We start from the raw sequence: 19,916 nt of genomic DNA on the forward strand, positions 1-19,916 counted from the left end.
CTAGGACAAAGGCCTTAGGTTTTTGTTCATTTAGTATAGTTGTAAAATTTTCATTTGCTCCATGACCTTTGAGAACAATTGTAAATTTGAATCATGATAAACATAAAATGAATGTCCTCTGTTTCTTAGAATGAAACTTCTCTTAACTTTTTGCTGTGCATTGCTCTAGTCCTTAAGACCCCTAGTTAAAATTTATGGCAGGCATCCTTTAACCTTGTTTTTGAATTCAGCAAAGTCAGGGCCACTATTATTCAGTGCTGTTGCTTTAATTGGGTTAATCATAGCCACTGTTGGTGTAGAAACAAAAACACAGTCCCTGACTTGCAGCCAGAGCGCTCTCAGAGCACTTTGTTCTTAAGAGTCACACTGTTAGGGAACACTGCTTATGCAATCATCTATTATACCTCTTAGTTTTTCCCTTGAGTCATAATAAGGTCTGATTTGAGTGAATAATAGCTAAGCCTGTTTAAACTTAGTTTCCCATTTCAGCCTGCTTTGTAAATGACATATTAATCTATCCAAATAGAGGGTTAACAAAAGCTTGTGAAAATCGTGAAATTGTTACGCACCTGTGTGAACAAATAATCTTTTCTTTTGGAATTCCTATTTTAGGAGGAAATTATTATGACAAGACTCATGTAATTGTAAATCAGCCCCTGGAGGGAGAAGAAACACAGAAATGGGACATTGAAATATTGTGAAAGAATGCACAATATCCCTAGAAAGAGCAAAGGAAGAAGGAAGCTCACGTGCCCTGGAAACGAAGCTCCCTGTCCTCACGCTCCTGGATCACTGAGCAGAATGAACTTTTTTCCCAAGCTCCAAGGCCATTGCTCTTAACCGTGGAAAAGCTCAAAATATTCTTGCCAATTATTCAGTGTTCCTGTGAAGAATACGTTATGATTTCTGGGAAAGGTTCATTCCTGCTTGATCTCCAGTTTTGGTGAGCAAGTTTCCTGAAGTCTCTGTTTTCTCTCCTATCCACCAGACACGAATCCTATTCCTAACAGCCATGACAGGACACTGGTGGCACTGTCATCCTGTATTAGTTATTAATATCCTAGTAGATGCGTGTATGAGTCAAAGGCACAGGGAAACAAATTCCTATAGGTCAAGTTATACTTTTGCAAAAATATGAGTAATTCTTTAGCAATATCTGAAAACATACCCTATTATGCTGCTGCATTAGTTAAACCTTAAAGGTTCTCTATTGAGGCTTTTATAAGTATTCACACTTGTAACTGACCCCAAGGAGGGACCTCAGCTTTGTTAGGAAAAAGGCTCAAGTACTGGAGTATTTTCTGTGGCCATTCTTTGCTCAGTCCTTCAGACTAAAAAAGCACAAATAACCTATGGCCATCCTTGCACTCTAAGTGTTAACCAAGACATCCTTCTGGGCGAAAGGACGCTAACCAGTGGTTACCTCTCCTGCTGCTGAGACCTCAGCCTAGATTTTGCCTGATCTGCCCTCAAGAAGTGTTTATAAAGACTGTTTCACCTATGTGTAAGAATAGTCAAATTTTTCTTTGCCTGAAGTAAAGGGAAATTTCAAATGTTCAGATTAAAACCAAGTAGTAATTGAGCCTGACCATACCATTTTATTTTTCAAGTAAAGGTGGAGTTGATTTATCTACAAAATGACAGAAAACTCAGTTTTTCACTCCCATTTTAAATAGCTTTCATTTAAGCAAAATCAGGTAGGATATCATCTTTGACTTAGTTTCAAGTAATCGTTACCACCTTTAACTACACAATTCACAAGGATTTTTCTCTCCTGAGTTGGTTTTAAACTTACATTGAAACAACTGTTGTTCCCCTCATCCCAACTTTCGTCAGAAAGCAGAAAAATGTCTGCTCTATTTTTATATAGAAAGATTAAATACTCCACTGATATTTTTAAAAATATCAATCTATATGCACTTTAGAATTTAAAATAACAGTGAATTGTTTAAACTCAAAGATCCACTATTTTGAGTATTTTTTATAGAGACTTGGTCTTTCCATGTAAATATTATTGGGGTTTTTCTCCCTTCAATCTCAGGCTCTTTTGTCATCTTTCAAGCAGCATCTGTAAACTCCCTTATGCCCATAGATGTGAGTGCCTCTCACTGGTGTGGCAGTATTATTTAATGAAACTATGTTATAGGGATAACTTTATTTTAATGGGGGGGGCTTGTGTATACACCAAGGTATGTATATTTTCATTGTAAAAAACCAAGTTAAATTTTTTTTTGTGTTGTTTAATATTTTTCTAGAGCCAATGAGGCTCTTTAAAGAAGTTATTTCTTCCAAAGAACAAAGACAAAGCCAGGTGACCTTTAAATTTAAATGATACATTTATTGGAATTGTGCCTTTTCTACCACACTGGATTAAATAAACTTGTCAAAAGTATAGTTTTGTCACTTTCTGAGACACTTAGCAATTTGCCATTCTTTCTTCCATGTGCCTCTAATACATGTGGCCAACTGACCACCTGTAACAGGTAAGTCTCATGTTATCAGATACACAGGTAAGGAAGTTGTATATAACCGTCCCTCCTACCCAGTGTGTTGACTCAAAGCAACAGGGCTCCCCAGCACATCAATCCTAGCTTTCGTTTTCATAGGTACACATAAAACAGTAGATACCCGACTCTGCGAAGGCACTAGACTACCTGGATTAAACACTCTGTCCAGAGGGCTAATGCCAGGCTTTCCTTTTCCTCATCTGTAGTAAGGTTCAGGTCCTTGACAGAAATCGCTGTAGTGTTCCAAATTTGCCTCAGTGCATCCATATGTGATAAAGGAAAGCGAAGTCCATGAGACTGAAAAAGGATAAACTATTTAGTCAAACATAAGCAGAATTTTGTCACTTAAGTGGCATTTTGATATAAACTTCCACAATTCTCAATACCTCATTATTTTTGATATCCTTTACAAGTCTGAAATTTGTTTCAGGGAAGCTATTAGATAACTTACAGCGTTTGCCACTTCCCATATGAAAACTCAGACTTCGTAGAAGGCATTCTAGTTTATATAGTAAGAAATATTAGTCATTTGAAATGCCTCACATGTATTACATTACACCTTTCCTACAGGTCCCAGCCTGTATCTTTTAAAGCTGGTACATGTATATGTGTCTCACAGAACTGTCTGACTTAATCCTCCCCGTGCAAGGGCTCTGTCGATTTGTAAAATGTGAAGTCCATACTGCAGTCATAAAAAAGGCACATTACCCATAAACCAAAGGTAACAGATTCTTCCCAGCCACCAGCAAGTCACAGGAAAGGCATTTGTTTTAAGTTGGAACAAACCTCTGTTTCCTCATTTCCCATCATGTGTGTCTCTCTCCTATTCTTTAAGGAATGATAGATATAAACCATCTTTTCTTGAGTTTCATCCTTTAAAAAAAAAGCATTAAGTCATAAACAAAATACTGAGGGCTTCAATACTAGGAGGGATTTCCAATAACAGGTCAACACCAAGAAAAATCTTAACACTTCAGTGCTTAAGTGAAATTTATTAAACTGTAAAGAATCCTTGTGGCAAAAAGTTATGATATATATGTGTGTATGTATGTGTATATATACACACACACGCTATAATGTATATATCTGTCATTATAGTCCTCATAGATTACTATGTGTATGAAGCAAGTAGGCACTCAAGACATTTTTTTAAAAAGAATAAAGAGTGTGTACCTGGTAGAGCATCTTCAGAAACTTGATTTAATGAAGAAGCAACCATTTATACATCAACTTATCAATAAAACACTGAAGTTTCTTCATTTAATCATACCTGCACTGTCTTATTTGCATCAAAGAAAACTGACATTCCTAGGTATACATAAATTGACAATTTATGAATACCGTGGAGTGAAATACTAACTCATGAGAAATACCTGCTCTGTGATCCATAAAAACTTCCATTCCAATTACAGCAGCCTCCCAGTCTCTAATTCCCTCTGCTCTCCAGCCCACACAGGGCAGTTGACCATCTCTTCCAGAACCTTCAGTCATTCCTTGTCACTGCTTAGATAAGGGCAAAACACCCTGGTCTGACATAGAATGTCTCCAATGGATTGGTTATCAGAATAACCAGAAGTTTTTTTTAATGGGGATGTGGGAGTGTATACTTTTGAGGTTTTATAGATTATTATAAACCAGTCTTCTCCAGGTCTGACCCTGATGGCTGGAATAATCTGGTTATGGAGACATCAAGGTCTCCCGATCTCATCCTGATCATTTATGGTGTTCCACCCAAGAAAGCTGATTAGGAGGAACAGGGTAAAGCAATACGGCAAGAGACAGTTCCGAAGGTCCTTAGGATTGTACAAGGAGCTTTAAAAATAAATGCAGAAGCTCCAACCCAGACCACATGAAGCCCAGGAACTTATAATTTCTAAAAATTTTCCAGTTGATGCTAGGATCCATTGGCCAGTTTTAACCAGTTTTGGGAACAGCTGGGCTAGGTGGCAAGGTTATGGAATGTAGATTTTCTTCTTCATGATCTACAGGATATTTTTAAGAAGCAACATCAAGATGTGCATCATATGTAATGATAGATGTGCACAGTGTACAGGATGGGAGAGGAACCGACAGGGAGACCCATAAGCAGCATCTGCAGTTGTCCCAGCAAGAGCAGTCTGGCCTGAATGAGGATGGAAGCAGACCAGAAGTCAGTCACTAATGAGGGGCATGAAGGAGGGTTCTGGGGGGATGAGGGCAAGCCCTCAAATGCCCAACAGGAACAGTGAGATTTGGGCATCATCTGACCTAAAGTGATGGCATTATACTGTGAGAACAGATGGATTCCCAAAGGAGAAGGGAGGGGCCATCTGTTAGTGTGATGATCTGAGTTCTGTGATGGAAATACCCTGAGAAGAGAGGAAGCCTCTTCCCATCTGGATACTCACAGAGCGATCTGGATCCGGCCCTACTGTGAGGATGATGTGGTCTTTAAACTGCAGTCTCACTATGCTGTCCAACCTCGGTAACTGTCCACCTAGAAAACCCAGAGGGCTAGCCTTCAAAAGAGGAAACTACCAGGCTCAAACTTGTTTGCAGGAGTAACTATTTAAGAAGCACATTTACTAACAGTTTGCAGGTGAATCCAAATGTGGGGCACCCTCTCCAAGTCCTCACTTACCCTGACATTTATAGTGACATTACAGTAGAGTTTACATGGAGCTCATTCCTTCAGTCAAGACAGACATACAATGAGATGACCAACAACAGAAGCTGAGAGGTACATTCAATAGACATGAACAATACCATTGAAGCACAGTAGCTGTCACAGAACTCTCACTTCTCTAGTTTCTACTCTCTCGCTTCTGGCTCTACATGTGGACTCTGGAAGGACTGCCTGAGCTCAAAGTGCACCGTGCCACCCAGTTGCATGACCACGACAAATTATCAGTCTATGTAGGTCAAGCATAGTGTCATATAAAAGCCACTTAATAAAGTTTACAGAAAAAAAACACTCTTTTCAAAACTGGATTTAACTTAGTGAAAAAGCAGCCACTAAAAACAGACGAGCCTTACAGGGTCATCTGGTTGAGGCAAGAGTCTTGAGGGATCATAGTTTTATTGACTATAATGGCTAAGACAAGGAAAACTTTAAATAAAATATTCTGGGCCACAAGCTGATACTCAGAAAACTCTGTTCTGCTAAAGATTAAAATATGTGCTGGTACAACATTTGCTATTTTGAATAGATACAATCAAAAACAAATTCCACACTTCCTCCAAAGATTATAATAAACATGTAAATAGAATCAATGTTAGAAAGAACTTACAGATTGGCCATTTCAGTGGTTCTCAAATAAGGCTTTTATAAAAGTTAGTAAAATTATCAGTCAACCTTACTGAGAAAGAGAAAAAGCCCGAGAGCTGGCCTGGCACTCAGAGCTGTGTCTCAGTGTTCTCCTGTTGAACACAGACAATTTCACAGAACACCAGCATCTAACAGGGCCACTCTGTGACTGTGGGAGATCAAGACAAAACCAAGATCACTCCATAATCATGTAAGAACGCGGGCAAAAGCATGAACATCGTCCAAACCACCAAAGTGACCAAATACTCCCCTATCCTGGCTAACTGGAGTGACTGCTGCTTCACAGTTCTAACTCTAGCCTCATTTCATTCCCCCTGCCCACCAGATGAAAGTCACAGGAGACCTAATCATGGAATCCCTATCATTCAGCATGTCTTGTCCAACCATAACACACTCAAGATAGATCTAGGTCCACGTTCATTCTAAAATGCGTCATACTTTCCATCCGCTCAAAGAGAAGCCCACCCAGGAAAGCCTCAACATGTCCCACATTAGCGCCTAACCCCCTAGAAGAAAATAGCAAGCTTAACCTGGCGTCGACAGCTCTGCTCCATCCCCCACATAGTAAGGTGGGAGTCTGTTCATAACGAAATCCTTCTTCATGTCTGCTGAAAGCAGCTCTTTGGTGCCCTCCAGCCTGTCTGCCAGCATCCTCAGAAAGCCACTTAGTCTTCTTCTTGCAACAGCTGTAGTTTCCACCTGCTAGAAACACAGAAGTGAGTCCCAGCCCAGACTCCAGCAGATTACTCCCCGGGTTCCGGTCTCCAGAGCGGTATGCTGAGCACTCGGGGACACGCACACACAACCGGGGGCCCCGGAGAACAATATCCCATCATTTCCTTGTGACCACTATTCATCTTAAGCTGCCTATTGTTTGCAAAAAAGATAAATTTTCAGGATTTTTCCTAGAAAGTGGGATCCTTGGAAATATGGTGCAGTCTCAGCTCTGCCTTTTGGGAAGCAAGTCACTGTCCTAGAGTGGCTGCTTCAGACGGTGAAAATAACCTTTGCTCAACTCAGCACTAATTCACTCATCTTCTCAAAACTAGCCAAACAGTGCTGCTGTCTCAAACGTAAAACCAGGATGGAAAGGAAAGCCAGGGAATACACCAAGGCCAGGACCTCCAGGGGTCTCTCCTAACTAGGAATCTCACAGGTGCTGAATCTGCCGTTCTCCAAGCCCACTTTTTTAGTTTTTCCACCATTTACTCAGCCAACATTCCCACAGTGCCTGCTCCTGCCACCGTGAAATACAGAAAGAGGGCCATCTGCACAACACCCTCAGTTCCATGGGTTGTGCATAACAGGCAGCACTCCATTCAGGAGGAGACACGCTTGGCTCTCGTGGGAAGAAGGGCCCGGGATCCTCGCTGGCCTGAGCTGTGTCCATCACTCCTCCCACCCGCCTCTACTCCTCACCAGGAGCAGCTGCCGGGGTAGACCACCCCGTAACTCCAGGTCTTCCTTCGCAGTATCAAACACAAGCCCCGAAATGGTGTCCAAAAGGAAATCTCCCCATGAGCTGAAACACACACCAAGAAAAATACACAGTGAACACATAGGAAATATACATAAAATACTGATTACTAGTAAATCCAGAAGCTACAAATTACATTCCAACTCTACATATGAGTTCAATTAGTTTGACATTATTCGGCATAAAAACTTATGACCTCACATCAATCAATCACACTGCTTCCCTCCCTCCCCATTCGCAGACAGACATGTGGAAAGTTAAAGGTGGGAAGCTAGGCATTATTCATGACTTTTCTTAAATTTAAACATACCAGAGAATTAATCATACACTGTGCTAAAGTAGGAAGTTCAAGGAACAAATTTCTTTTTATGTTTCCAACTGTAACACAAACGTCTATGAGGAGAGCTTTGTAGGAAATTTCAACACTCAGTCGTTATAGAACCCAAAAAAAGTTTATGTGCAAAAAAACCAAAAGCAATACATTTAGGGTAACAGCAAGATCCCTCAACTGTGTAATTATCTGAACAGTTAAACGTTACATTTTCCTTTGTCCCTTATAAAAGAGGGCATTGTTCTGCAGTAAAATATCCAACATCAACAATTTCAAAACAATTGATTTTGCAACTTGCTCAACTCTGGCAATGTTTACTGGAGTGGAAGGTAGAAGCCAGTGGCCAAAAATAAGATCTAGGGATGAGCGTCAGTGCTCAGTCACCTTGGCTTTCTCTGGGGCATTGTGAACTGGCTCGCTCGTCAACGTGCGCCAGTCTCAGAAGCACGTTCTGCGGTGCAGCCCTCTATAAGCATTTCTTAGCTGTTTAAAATCTTCCTGTGTCACCAGTGGATTTCAAATTGCCAACTATGTGCAAAATGGAAATTCGCAGTATGACTTTTGCTTCTCATTCAGTTAGCAAAATTAACTCTTTTATGCTTCCCGCCCCGAAAGTTGCAAAGGAGGAGAAAAGCCACAGGAGACTTTCCCCAAGACATCCTCTACTACCTGGTGGCCTCACTACTTTGCAACTTAATGTTACACCCAACCGCACATCTTCGATTGAACTTCAACCTGGAAACACATGCAGCTCTTTTCAGCAGTATACAATAAGCTCGCTCTTCCTTTGCAGGGTCATAGGTGGAAGTCTGCGGCAACAGCCCGTGGAGGAATTTAATCACAGTTAAACAGAGCTCTGTGCTCTAAGAGTCAGAATGGATCCTGGGCCTTTCCAAAATGTGGGAATAATAGCTCTTGAGGAGTTCACTTTGGTAAAGCAGCCAAATCAACCTGCTACTGTCCCACACAGCAGGCCCCAAATGTTCCAACAATGCTACCTCTGAGAGGTATTAGGAAAAGGCCCCAAATCCTCACCCTGCCACTGGACCTTCAGGAGCACCAGGACCAAAGCACAGGGACATCTCTGGGGAGCAATGGTCCTCAAGTTACACTCTTCCCATTCTAGCTCCAGCACCACCGAGAAAGGCACAGGTCCCAGTCCAGCCTCAGCACATCGGTCATGGTGCCCACCCACAGCCCTAGGCAGGCAGCTTCCACAACCTAGACAGCTCTCCCCGACCCCAGCTGACTGGAGAAGGGGTGGGGGGACCCAAGGCAGCCTACCAGAACTTCATTCTTGGGATTGGAAAATAGGGAGTCAGGCACTTAGTGGAAGCAAAAGCTAACAGGTCCAAGTTGCTGGAGGGAGGTCAGAGAAGTAAGTGATGATGGCTTATGATGAGCCAATGCTGTGAGTAGACAGAAGCTCAGGAAGGAAAACAAGGGAGTAAAAACCAATTACTAGAAAGTCAGTGGTGGCAATAAGAGAAATGGAAAAGACAGAGAATTCGGGAAAGAGAGTAGCTGAGTAATGTTAACGGCAGGACCAGAAGACACATGGATGTTCACGGGACCAAATTATGTGGCTGCCAAGGCCCCGAGCTGCTATGTACAATGAACTCCTGGTTCCAGCCTCCCTGAGGCCACCCTTCTCCAGTTCCCACAACCCACTCCCTCAACTGCCCCTGCTCTTCTGGAGCTGGCCTCAGTGACTTTCTGTTCCATCCACGCTACGCATGGAACCTAAACACAGTGCCAAGGGCATTTTTCATAAAGGAAGCCTAATATAAGCTTTGACATTCTACTTGTGGGCAAAGACAGCCCTAACTTCAGGCCAGGCTCTAGCTAGTTCCTCCAGTCTCTTAAACACAGGGGTTAATTTCACACTGAAGAGCCAGAGGAGGAAGCAGAGGTATGCTTACTAACTTGTTTTGCAAGCTTTGAAGGTAGGGGACTTGCTGTCCCTCGGGCCTGGAACGTCCTCTCCTCCTCTGACCTTCTAACCCACCTCTACTTAGTCATCCTCTAAGTCTTACTCAGCTTGAGTGTCAAGTCATTTCTGAAGCCTTCCCTGACGCCCCAGCCTAGCTAAGTGCATTGCTCTATTCTCCAAGAGTCCCATCTGCAAACCTATGCTCGGATTATCACTCTCTTGGTAACTATTTACAAGCCTGTCTCCCCTCCTAACACCTCCTCCAGAGAGTAAGTTCTCTCAAAGCCCCTTCAGTACAATGCCCGCACTCCCAGCCCACATGCTGAATAAATTAACCAACGAAGGGTATTCTTAATGGGATTTGGACTAGCAAGGTAGCTGCTATTAGGAAATCACTGACAAGGTGCTACCGCCCAGGTCCTGTCACATGACAAGGCATTCACTGAAATGGAACACAGTTGTAATTGGAACTGTTCCCAACACACGTGCTTTTAAGTCTGACTGTTCCAGACGGCCTTTCCTCCATTAATTTCATGAACTGTAAAAAGTGGAAACCTTAAGAGACCCAGAGATTTCAATGGATCGAGTTTCTTTTTGGGGTGATGAAGATGTTGTGGAAACAGACAGTAGGGACAGCTACACAACAGTGTGAGTGTAATTTATGTCACCAAAGTGTACACTTAAAAATGGTTAAAATGGCATTTTCTATGCTATAATTATTTTACCACAATACAAATTATTTTAAAGAGAGACAGACTACAAGCCTCACCAGCACATTGCCATACCCACAGCTGCAGTGCTGTCTTCCCTAACTACGGGAGTCTTTATTTGGGCACCTCCCGGCGTTCTACACGATCAGGTCCATGGCATTCCCAGGAGGAAGCCCAGGTGAGCCAATGGCACGGACAAGACACTAAAGGAATATGAAGTCAGCAAGGGAGCCTGAAGCTCCTGGGTTGGCTAAGGGGGAGAGTAGTGCCAACCCCCTCAAGTCCCTTCTGAATGCAGCTGCTGTGGGCTGTAACTCAGAGCTGTCCCGGGACACTAGGCTGGGAGGCAGTGTTTACTTGTTCTGGTAGGTGCTGATGGTCAAGTGAGCAGAGTGGGCCAGCCCCGGAGGAGTGTCGGCTTGATGAATGGTCCCTCTGGGAAAGTACAGGAAATCACCCGGCTACAGGAAGAAAAAGAAAAGGGGGCGGAGTTAGATGTCTTCCCCATGCTCTATGAGTTAAGGAGATAAACACAGGCTTAGAGTTTTGGTTCTCCATCTTAGAAACCTCTACTTCGTGATTCAAGGGGCAGTCTGCATGCTGGGCTCCCGGGCCGTTCCGCTGGTCTAGCTCCACTGTGTCTGTGAGCCTCATGTGAACCCCCATCGTGGGGAGGCTTTCAGTGCCTGAAGTCACTGTCCTTATTCACCAGCTGAGACCAGATACACCAGAACCTGAAACTGCCCCGCCCCAATCCAGGGATCAGGAATGACACCCTGTGCCTGGGTAGCCTGCTCCCTCCCTCTCCGCCCATCTATGGTGCAGTGAAGAGCGGGAGCTTCAGAGTATACACACGCTGGGGACCCCGGCAAATTACTTAACCCCCTGAAGCCTCAGTTTCTTTATCTGTAAAATGGAGGCAACAGCTCCAAACCACACAGATTATTTTTAGGATTAAAGGAGATCCCTGCCTGTGCTCTGCCTAATCAACCTACAGCCCAGCGCTGACCATCATCTTAGATACGGCAAAGCTGCCCAGGGTCAAACCTCCCACTTTTACTCTAGAGGAGTCAGTGGTCACTGACTTCATAACTCATTCCTGTTGAACTCTGATTATATTTGGAGACAGGTTATTTGAAAAATGAACTTCATACTTCCTTAGCTCACTTGTATAAGTCAAAACACCAAGTCTCCTTTAGCAGCTGCGTATGCTGGCTGACTGGAATGAGAGCCACCTTGCCCTGAGTCTCCTGGCCACATTCCCATGGGGACCATCACACAAACACTAAACCTGGTCTCAGGAGCAGGCCCACAGTGGCAGTCCGGTACCTTCAACGTGAACTCGTGTGCCGGCCTCCCGATCCTGCCCTCGGCCTCCACGCTGTACTCCCGTGCCAGAGGCACAGTGGGCTGGTAGAGGCGCCAGCGTTTCTCTCCCTCCAGCTGCAGGATGAAGACCTACAGAGAGCCACAGGACCAAGGTGTCAGAGGGCCTCCTGACAACTCACAAGCAAAGTGCTTGTAGAGTGTCAGACCTCCAGGGGCTCAGGTGAATTACAAATTTCAGATAAAAAATAAAAATGAAAGAGCAGAGATGCATTTCACTCCACATAAATAAAAGTTGCTACTACTGGTTTTCATGCTTGAAAACAAGTCATCATGAACCCTGACGCTGGAAGGATATTCATTCTTTTACCTTCTTAAAGCCTCACTGAGTTCTTTATGTCCCACTATCTCGTTCCTTTAAATCTTCTGTCAGACAGCTGAAAGCCCGTAAACTCTGATGGAAAAGACAAGCTTCAGATATTACTGAATGTCTAAAATCCTGACTAAAATGCTTGGCACATAGGAAAACTTCAAGTTTTTTATTCTTCATTCAGCCAAAGATATTTTAAAGCTCTGTTAAAAATATATATTAAAAAAAAACTTTTGGAAAATGTATATCACACTGCTCTTAAAGGGTAAAAAGAGGGCTTTTTACTAATAACTCTGTGTTCACACCCTGTATTAGTACAAAAATAAAAGCTACGAAATACCTAAGCCAGAGTTAACTTTTTTGGCAGCCACATGAGAGTGAAATCAACACTTGTCAAGGTGCCAGTGCTTCAGTGAAACCATGACCTTGATCCAAGCTGCCCCAAGATTTTCACAAATGGAAAAAAATATATATTTTCGGCAGCTCCAGGAAAAGGACAAAATGAAAGCAGAGGTAAGGATTACTTACCTTATTAAAGACCATACACTGTGAAATTAAAGAAAAAACCAATTGCACTTTCCTGTAGATAAATTCAATGAATACCTGTTTCACAGGAATGTGTGGCTCTTTATGTTAGTAAGGTTGGTGACAATCTCTCCCCTTTGAGAAGAAGCAAGAAATCAGTTTGGGCCGCCCCATGGCTTAGCGGTTAAGTGTGCGCACTCCACTGCTGGCGGCCCGGGTTCGGATCCCGGGCGCGCACCTACCCACCGCTTCTCCGGCCATGCTGAGGCCGTGTCCCACATACAGCAACTAGAAGGATGTGCAGCCGTGACATACAACTATCTACTGGGGTTTTGGGGGGAAAAAAAATAAACAAATAAAATTAAAAAAAAAAAAGAAATCAGTTTGGTGGGATTAATTTTGCCCCAACACCTAGGTGCGGTCAAGATCTCCAGAGACCGCACAGGGAGAGTGGACAGAGACCTGGGCCGAGAGCAGACTGAACCCTGACAACGATCCTAATCCAGCTCGCAGCACTCCTCCTCCCCGACTTGAGCGTCTTCCTCCTCTCACCTCAACATCATCATAATGGGGCGGCAGGCCCTGAGATCCCGCGGGGGTTATGTACACATTCGAGCCAACCAAGGAGCCAAAGTAGCATTCCAGCTTCTCCTGGATCCTCCAAAGCTCATCCTTTAAAAAACAAAAAAGCAAGGTCAGGGGAGGAAGAGAAAAATATATTAGAAATAAGAGGAAGAACCCATTCTTGTTTGCTTCGGAAGTCTCCGTCGCGCAGCTATTATGTTCCAGATACTGGGAACACAGCAGTGAGAGAGTCAACACCTCTGTCCTCAAGAACCTCCCATCTAATGCAGAACACCACCGAAAAGACGTGAGCAGAAACACGAGACTGGCACAGGAGGCAAGAGGGAATCATGAAGGACTTTCAGCAGGACAATGACACACTGGCTACTGCATGAGAATGGATTGAAGAGCACGGGCGTTCAGTGGGGAAGCTCCTAAGGCAGCAGCCCAGGTGAGAATGACCAGGGTGGTGGAGAAGCCTCTGGAAGAAGCACTGACACAAAGGGGGATGGGATGGAAAAGTAAAGAACACTCCTGGGGTTCTACTGGCGCAGTTAGTCAGCTCCCAATTCCATTTACTGAAACAGGAAAGACTTGCTAAAGAACAAGTTTTCAGGGGGGAAAAAGAAAAGTTCTACATTAGAAACGTTAGGTTTGAGCTGCAAAGACCCCCACGTGGAGATGTTTTAAAGTCTGAAGTTCTGGCAAGATGGAAGGGCTAGAAACTTACATTTGGGAATCGCCTGCACAAGACTGATATTTAGAGCAATGGGGACAGAAATGAGGGATGGGGAAGAGGGTACAGACAGAGGAGGAGGAACAGGGCCGAGCAATGCTCCCTCCCTCCAGTCACTAATCACTCTTCAGGGCCTGAGTCAGACTGAGGGGCCCAGAAAGGAGCCACATATTCCTGCGAGAAACAAAGAAACCTGCTATTCCCCAGGGCAGGTGAGAAGAGGGGAGGAAGCAAAGAGGCCACATGGATATCAGCACTTCCTGTGTGCCAAGAACTGTTTCTAAGTGCTTAATGGATATCAGTTATACAACCCTCAGCAACCTTGACTCATAAGGTGGGTACTATCATTATATCTAGTTTACAGATGAGGAAACCAAGGCATGAGAACACACAGCTAATAAATGATGCAGCCAGGATTCAAATCCATTCACCTAACTCCGGAGGAGTCCATACCTTTAACCACCACTCTATCTTGCCTCTCTAAGGGATTATCTTAAAGAAAAGACAAGTCACCTACAAAGGACACTGAAGAGCCCCAAGTTTCAGCACATGAATGTACAGTGCCTGGCACATACAAGAGACTAGAAGATATTTAAAATATTTGCTGAGTAAACCAATGACCACAGCTTGGGAGTCAATCCTACCATTGGACAGAAAAAAAAAATCTACAGGATTAAAAACATCAAGTGGGAAAGAACTGAGTCAGCATGGGAAAGCTTTAGGAGACATCTTTATATAGACTACTGGGCTACTCTACTCAGAGATTTCAGGGTTTCTACTTTACACAGGAAGAATACTGTAACGGCACCTGAATAGCTCCAATGAGTTAGCAGATCTTCCCAAGCAGCTAATACCACGGAGGGGCCAGCAGGGCCTGGCTCTGTAATTACATTTACACAGTCACCAGAACCACTAGAAAACCAGGGCTGGTCTCTCTGACGGCCTGAGAGGTGTCTCAGGACCCTAAGGGTGACTCTATGGCTCCCAACTCAAGCATCTGGGTCTGTAATTGATGAGTATATGTCTCTTTTCTCTTTAAAGGTTACCAAAAACCCTATCAATTATACATTTTTTTCCATTTCTCCTGGATCTTTAGCTTCCGAATCTGCCGAGTGTGTCCCAGCAGAAAGAGATCTGGAGTCGAACCACTTCAGTCCAAGTTGTAGTTACAAGCTAGGTGACTTCATCTTCTTTTGTAAAATGAAGACTCCCAGCCTAAGACTGTGGGGAACAGCGTACAACTTCCCTCAAATCCTATTTAAATTGCAAAGCAGTACACAAGCGTTACTGCTTCACCAACACTGATGTCCCAAGGTTCCCAAAATCTGTCTTCTCTAACTCATGACTCCCAACTATGTCTGGAGATGCCAAGGAGGACCCAGAACAATGAAAGAGGGAAGGTGGAAGCCTCTCTCCTGGCTGGGTACAACCTCCTCTCTCCACTGACCTCTCCGGAATCAAAACTGAATGCCATGGCTAAGACCAGAAGCCCATGTGTACACCTGAAGAAAGGCAAAAACAGACATGCCAAAGCCCTATATTTCAATTAACATCTTTTTGAAGTATAGTACGAAAATGCCTTAAGTTTGAAGTCACAATCCTTACTTAGTAGCTATGGACAAGTCACATCCGTGAACTCGTTTTTTTCCCACGTACGATGGAGACCACAATGACTGCCCTATTTCAAATGTCTGTTGGAAGGTTCATGAGTGTACATATGTGTAAGTATTTGGTAAACTCACCTGGACTTTTGATAGATGCGTTACCCAAAGTAGGTGGGGAACAACTTACGGCTCTCTGGTTCCCTCCCTACTCATTTCTACACTAACGAGACCAATAAGCTGTGCACGTTGTGACACTCGGGCTAACTGTTCTCTGATGGTCTCTCAACCTGGCCAGTGAGGAACTGCCTCTAGATTTTTTCTAACCCGACATTAATATGCCCATTACTAAACATACACACACTAAATCTCCTCATAATATAGTATTTAGAGCCCAGCTTGTAGTGTAAGAGGTGAGCTCCTACAGCTTAAAGGTCTCTCAAGTACTGGTGGTGGAAAGAGAACAAAATAGAGTGCCTGCTGGTCTGGCTGGGGGCTGAGCTTAGACTGAGAAGCTTGTCCTTCCTGCTCTAATAAACATGACCAAAGGCTGAGTCAACAGGGCAAAGGAAATATGTTCTTGACCACCTGGAATCGGGGAGGAGGAACATGCAGGGCTTAAGCAGATGAGCAGAGCAAAACCCAAGATGATTCTAAAGTACAGAAATGGCAGCCACAGAGGACACCACACATATGCCAAATAATAACTTTCTGATGGTCTGTGACCAAATGACATGTAGTCAACTTCACTGATCTTTTATGTTCATAGTTCTTAGGTGTCTAAAAACCATTCTTTTAAAAAGTGCTGCTTCTAGGGCCAGCTGGGTGGCATAGTGGTTAAGTTGGTGCACTCCACTTCAGCGGCCCAGGGTTCACTCAACCCATGCTGCGGCTGCATCCCACATATCAAGTGGAGGAAGACTGGCACAGATGTTAGCTCAGCAACAATCTTTCTTAAGCAAAAAGAGGAGGACTGGCAACAGATATTAGCTCAGGGCCAATCTTCCTCACCTAAAAAATAAACAAAAAGTGCTGCTTCTAGCCAAGTAAAGAGTCAAGGAATAGCTCCGAGAGAACCACCAGGGTGCCCATACTTTCTGAATTCAAATCATGACTTGGTCTGGCAAGTGCTTTATAAATTCCTTTTGCACACTTGGGTCCAAAGGTTGGCATTCCAGGGATATTTCAATTGCTTATGATTGCCTGAGATGGACTATCAGGAATAAGGACTTGTACTGAAAAATCTAAGAGTACTTATACTTTCTCCAGAATACAAATAGGTTCAGGGGCCTTGAGACAAGAAAGGGAAAGGCGTTCACCAGTTGAGGCCTAATGGGATCTAACAAAGCAATTCTTGGGTTCAGTCATGGGAAACATTATTGGTAACTGATGACAAAGTCCCAGGAGCCATCACACAGCCAAAATGCACTCCCCTCAATATGGAACCTCATGAACCACTCTCCTCCTCCTCCCTGCTGCCATTTTGATTCAGCCATGGTTCTGAAAAGGGGATAAAACTTGATCTAAAACTCAGAACAGGCCCTCAATTGTTCTGGGCCACCTATCATGTAAAGATCTCCTCAAACCTCTACAAAAGCAGATTAGCTCATCCTATGTCTGTATTTTATAAAGCAGAAACTGAGCAGAGGAGGCAAATTACTTCTTAAATGTCAATCACTGATATAGAATAAATAAAAACTTAGCCAGTCTTCCAGACTTGCAAATCAAAGCCACCCTCCACCTATGACTGCCTCCCCAGGAGCAGTTCCAGGACCCTGCCCCTCAATGCCACCCTGGTGGCTGTTAATTAAGGTAAAGTCTCTTTCTTGAACATGCATCTGGTATGTGATCCGGTCACGGCTCTGAAGCCTCTACTTAGGTAGACGTAGGCAGTAAAGGGAGGCAACATCAAGAAGAAAATGATCACCTTGAGGCTATCATGCCTTAAGTTATAGTGACAGGACAAACCAAATAGAAATGTCCACCATACATCAAAACATAAACAGCCCACAGAACATGCTCCTGGAGGTGTAATGTCACTTTAGCAAACTTGCAATATAATTTAGTTTTTGCAGCTGATGATACTTAACCACGTCCACCCTGAGTTGTTGGAGATTCTAACAGTTTAGCCAAAAGATAACATAAAAAAAGACCCAACAGGTGCTACCTCTTCTCAAACTAGCAGGAGGCTAATCATCATCAAACCACAAGTTCATCCCTGAGCCCATCTGTGGCCAAACGTCAGCACTTTAATACATATGTGGATTCTCAACGAGGAGAACCTGTTACCTTAAATCTCTGAGGCTGGTGAAACTGAATGGTTGCCCTTTTCTGATCAAAATCTTTTCTCAGCTGAAGAAAGTGCACTTTGCCATCTTTATTTAAAACCTTCTTCTTCCCATTGACACACCGGCAGACATTTATGTCTCTTCCATAGTACATACCCCGGCTGCACAGACTCTTCAGATCTGACAGCCTGAACAAGGACTGGTAATATGTGGCCAGTGCAGGGTCATCTCTCTGAATGAGAAGGGGCTTCTGCTCCCAGAATTCCTGGAAAAAAGTCTCTGTCTTGATGGGCGAGATTAAACTTTCAAAGAGATCACTGGGGCTGTCAAAGTTTAAAGTGCAAGGCCCACCAGCTGCCGCCACCTTAACCTGCTTACAGGGAGCAGGCCCCTCTTCCTTCCCGTTCTCTGCAGGCTTCGCTTTCTTTGGCATCGTTGTCTTCAAGACAAAGCAGTGAGGAAATGCAAACCTACAAGAGAACATAACACACGTGGTTAGGCTTACCAGGAACGCCAGTGTTGCCGTTAGCAGATCATAAACACGCAACGTGCATGACCGTTAGGCCTTCTTGAGAACTGCGTAGTCAACGCCATTTCCTCCAGGATATGATACAGCCTTAAGCCAACACGGTTTCTTCCAAGATATGATTCAGCCTCACACACCACTCAGACTGCATATTCATCTAAAGGAAAGCATGTTTCTCTTGTAACAAGCACTAAGTCATGGAACTCTTTATTTATTAGAAAATATAATTATCCCAAATTAACCAATTCAGCTATCTCAGGAGCTCCTAGGCACAGTTTCAGCCTGCAGCAATCGACACAGCAAAATAAAAACTTGAATTTGGCTTCAATCAGCACCAGGTCCCAAATCTAACTAGCTGTACTCCGAGCTGCAAGCCCTTGACGCGAACTCCCAAGAGCTGCCCACAGCCAGGCGCTCGTCACCACAGCACCACGCCCACCTGCTCTTCAGGGCGGCGCCTGGGCCAGCGGTGTCACCTGGTGGCTGGAGCGCCAAGTCTTCCTCAACCACCTGAACCTCCTCACTTCCAAATCGCAGCTTACTCATCAAAATTGCCCCTTTATCAGAAACCTCCCATTAGAAAGAAACCCCCAAACTAATTAGGGGCTGAAAAGTGAAGGCTAAAGACAGTTCTATCCCAAGTCTTTTAAAAGCTATAACCTTCTAACTAAGCGAGGGTGACGCAACACCGCCACCGTTCAGCGCTAACAGCGCTCCTCAGCTCCCCGGCGCGCACGCGGTCCGCGCTCTAGACGCGCGGCGGGCTCCCCGGGGGGCGGCCGTCGTCCTGGGAGCCGGGGCCCAGAGCCTGCGCGAACACAGCTCTCCCCACACCGCACCTTCAGGTCACCGCAGGGCCGGCGGCCACCCTCGGCCCCACTGACCCACTCGCACCCAACCCGCGGCCCCTGCCCGCCTCGGCTGTGACGGGCAGTCACCTTCCTGGCTCTGAGCGAGGAAGCGGCTGTCCCTCGTCAGGGCGAGTGTTCCAGCGACCCTGAGGTCAAGGGGAGGGGCCAGGGGACCCGGCTCCTCCAGTCGCACGGGCCGGGGTCAGGGCCTGGCGCCAGTGACCCTGTGTCCTGCGTCGACTCCCGGACCTGGGGCCCTGACTGACTAGCTGCACCCCGCCGCCGGCGCCCCCTAGAAACGTGTGGTGACGCGGGAACGACACAGGCGCGGGCCGGGGCCCCGTCTCGGCCTCCCTCCGCCGAGCCTCCCCCGGCGCGGCGCTCTCCCGCGAGCCCTGGGCCGCGCACGCGGGCTGTCCCGGGGCCCGGGCCGCTCGCCCCGGCAGCGCCAGGCCAGCGTGTGCGCCCTGCGCAGCCCGGTCCCGGCCGACAGCCTCTGAGGCGCCCTGCCCACCCGCACCCGCTCTCGGGCGTCCGGAGGAGGAGCACGACCCCGCCAGCGGCCGCGCGGGAAACCGGGCCATGACCGCCCCACTCACCGGCTCGGCCCGTGACACGCGCGCGCCGCCCGGGCTGACGGGGGCGGGGCGGTGCCGGGGGCGGTGCGGTGCCGGGGGCGGGGCGGCGCCGGGGGCGGGGCGGCGCCGGGGGCGGTGCGGCGCCGGGGGCGGGGCGGGGCGGTGCCGGGGGCGGGGCGGCGCCGGGGGCGGGGCGGCGCCGGGGGCGGGGCGGCGTGCGCGCGCTCGGACGGCCGGCTCCTGCTGGGCGCGGCTTCCTGGCCACGCTGGCCCGCCTCGGTGGGTG

General features: G+C 45.8%; 2 protein-coding genes across 12 annotated transcripts in view; one reads left to right on the plus strand and one right to left on the minus strand.

Annotated features, from left to right (window-relative positions):
• Window positions 1–2,392, plus strand: part of CRYBG3 (crystallin beta-gamma domain containing 3) — a 96,877-nt gene extending 94,485 nt beyond the window's left edge. For all 6 annotated transcript variants that reach the window (XM_087439477.1, XM_087439472.1, XM_087439473.1 and 3 more), the window contains one exon: window positions 613–2,392. In XM_087439477.1, coding sequence (XP_087295603.1) covers window positions 613–701 — 89 coding nt within the window. In that variant the 3' untranslated portion in view covers window positions 702–2,392. The remainder of the gene's footprint in view (window positions 1–612) is intronic.
• On the minus strand, window positions 2,318–19,703 carry RIOX2 (ribosomal oxygenase 2). Of its 6 annotated transcripts, none has more exons than XM_014794962.2 (10): window positions 19,652–19,703; window positions 17,677–18,145; window positions 13,039–13,158; window positions 11,595–11,723; window positions 10,623–10,726; window positions 7,234–7,336; window positions 6,345–6,516; window positions 4,895–4,983; window positions 3,294–3,380; window positions 2,318–2,804 (listed from the first exon to the last, which is right to left on the minus strand). In XM_014794962.2, the coding sequence occupies exons 2-10, from the start codon at window positions 18,106–18,108 to the stop codon at window positions 2,646–2,648; spliced, it is 1,395 nt and encodes a 464-aa protein (XP_014650448.1). In that variant the 5' UTR covers window positions 18,109–18,145; window positions 19,652–19,703; the 3' UTR covers window positions 2,318–2,645. The 6 variants fall into 6 exon arrangements, with proteins under 6 accessions (XP_014650448.1, XP_087295606.1, XP_087295607.1 ...); XM_087439480.1 differs by lacking the exon at window positions 19,652–19,703 and adding an exon at window positions 19,573–19,631; XM_087439481.1 differs by lacking the exon at window positions 19,652–19,703 and adding an exon at window positions 19,140–19,357.
• Between the last annotated feature and the right edge of the window lie 213 nt (window positions 19,704–19,916).

This window comes from Ceratotherium simum, chromosome 15, assembly GCF_057802395.1.
Source record: "Ceratotherium simum simum isolate JZ-2026a chromosome 15, ASM5780239v1, whole genome shotgun sequence".
NCBI classification, from domain to species: domain Eukaryota; kingdom Metazoa; phylum Chordata; class Mammalia; order Perissodactyla; family Rhinocerotidae; genus Ceratotherium; species Ceratotherium simum.